A 2,101-nucleotide genomic window follows, 5' to 3' on the forward strand; every position below is an offset into this window, starting at 1 on the left:
TTATTTTCTAATTGAGTTTTTAAGGGCTTTTGATTTTTTCTAAGAGTATATCCCTCATATTTTAAGTCCTCGTTCTCTCTTTTGATTATCTCAATTTGATCTCCCAAAAACTTAACAGTTTTAATACAAGATTGAGAACAACCGAATTCACTAACCTCAGATTTGATTGGTTCAGGACTGGTCTATACCATGAATGCAAATTGCAAATTCATCATCTCCTCCTCTAGATCTGCTTCCATTTATTCACTTGCATCATTGACTTGAGCAAGATTTGCCTTTTCAGGTCCCGAAATGTTTAGGGCCTGAACTTGATTTTCCCAGTTGAACGATTGAGCTACCATTGCCATGTTTGCAGACTGATTGTTTAAAGATGATCCTCTGTTGTTGCTGTGAACGTAAGTTACTGGCACCATGGTTCTTTTGGAGTTTTCTTGCTGTTTTGGACATTCCCTTGCAAAGTGTCCTGGTTCGTGACAATTATAACAACGCAACTTTCCTTTGCTAAACCCCATCTTTTTATCTGAATTTACACCCCAGTTGTTCTTTCCTGTCTTTTTTAAGAATTGGTTAGCCCTGAATACTACCATTGCCATTTGCCAAGTAATATCCATCTCTTCCACATCTTCAGGATGGATTTGATCAAGATCAGTGAATGAGAGTTGTGGAGAGAGCTCTCCAGCAACAAAGGCATTGTAGCAGTTCACTAACCCAGTAGCTAGAGCCATATTTTCCACTTTTTCTTTTGTAAATGAACATTGGGAACCAATTCCATGAGATTGAACTGAAACACATGTGGAAGGACTAACACTAGAACCAACTTGAGATATGTTTTAAAGGATTTGAGTTTGTTACATTTTAGGTATGTTGTATGGTATGTTTTGATGGGCTGCATAAGATTGAACTTGGGGAACCTAGATTTGAGTATTTTGATGGGTGGTGAAACTTGAGAAAGCAATGTTGTTGTTTTGAATTCCAAGATTGGCTGTAGAGTACGAAGTGACATGGTTGATGTCTCTTTGTTTATCATCAAGATCGCAAGCTTTGATATTGTTTCAGATATGCTTAAACAGTTCATGTCTTTTGTCTATTTAATCACCAAGACATTCATGTCCCATTATTTTGGAAGAGAATTTAGTAACTTCTTGTTGATTTCAGACCTAGTAACCATCACACATGCAGAGCTCATTTCAGTGGTTAGTGTGATAAATCTTTGCAATTGATTTTCCAATGTTTCTCCAAATACATAATTGAACATGTTGAATTTCTGTCGGAGCATGTCTTGTCGACTTTGTTTCATGTCTTCATTTCCTTCGTAGACTTCTATGAGTGCTTCCCATAATGCTTTTGCTGATGTATATTCACAAAACCCTTGTGCAATCTCAGGAGACAACACCACAGTGAGTGTGGCAAGTGCCTTCTCTTGTTCTTCAACTCTTTCAAAGTCATCATCAGTGTAATTTTCAATCTGTTTGTCAATTACCGTGCCATCTTCTAGAGTAGAAGTAATCCTAATTGGTCCTCTTAAAATACTTCTCCAAATTTTGAAATCCTTCATTTTGATGTACTTTTCAATTCGGTATTTCCATTCAGGAAATCCTTCAGCTGATAGCAATCTAGGAATACGAGTAGTGGTTCCCATAATTGCATCCAAATCGCGATGAGCAATCATGCATTGAGATTCCATTTGAGCTATCTTCAACCGCACACTAACACTCAATTGCACTCAACCGCACACTAACACTCAACCGCAAACTAACACTCAACCGCACTCACTTTCCAACCGTACACGTGTAACCACACACAATTTAACAGCAAACGCTACACTTGTAACCGTACACACTTCAGCAGCAAACACCAACCGCACACAGCAAATATCAACCGCACACAAAAATATTGGCCGCAGACAAGGTAGCCGCACACTTCTTCAAAGAATACGCTCCACCGCACACTATTGGCAGCAAACCTTCAACAGTTGGCAGCAAACCTTCAATAGTTGGCAGCAAATCTTCAATAGTTCTTCGATCAAAATTCTTAAAAACAATGAAATTTTTGCACTCTCACACTCAAAAATAACTTCAATTGATACCAAATTAGCTCTGAT

General features: G+C 38.1%; 1 protein-coding gene across 1 annotated transcript; it reads right to left on the bottom strand.

Moving 5' to 3' along the window:
- Window positions 1–1,114: 1,114 nt before the first annotated feature.
- LOC145010650 (uncharacterized) lies at window positions 1,115–1,555 on the bottom strand. Its single transcript, XM_078969166.1, has one exon. It carries the CDS (start codon window positions 1,553–1,555, stop codon window positions 1,115–1,117), a length of 441 nt encoding a protein of 146 aa, XP_078825292.1.
- Between the last annotated feature and the right edge of the window lie 546 nt (window positions 1,556–2,101).

Source organism: Lactuca saligna, chromosome 8 (genome assembly GCF_052625555.1).
Source record: "Lactuca saligna cultivar CGN05327 chromosome 8, ASM5262555v1, whole genome shotgun sequence".
NCBI lineage: Eukaryota > Viridiplantae > Streptophyta > Magnoliopsida > Asterales > Asteraceae > Lactuca > Lactuca saligna.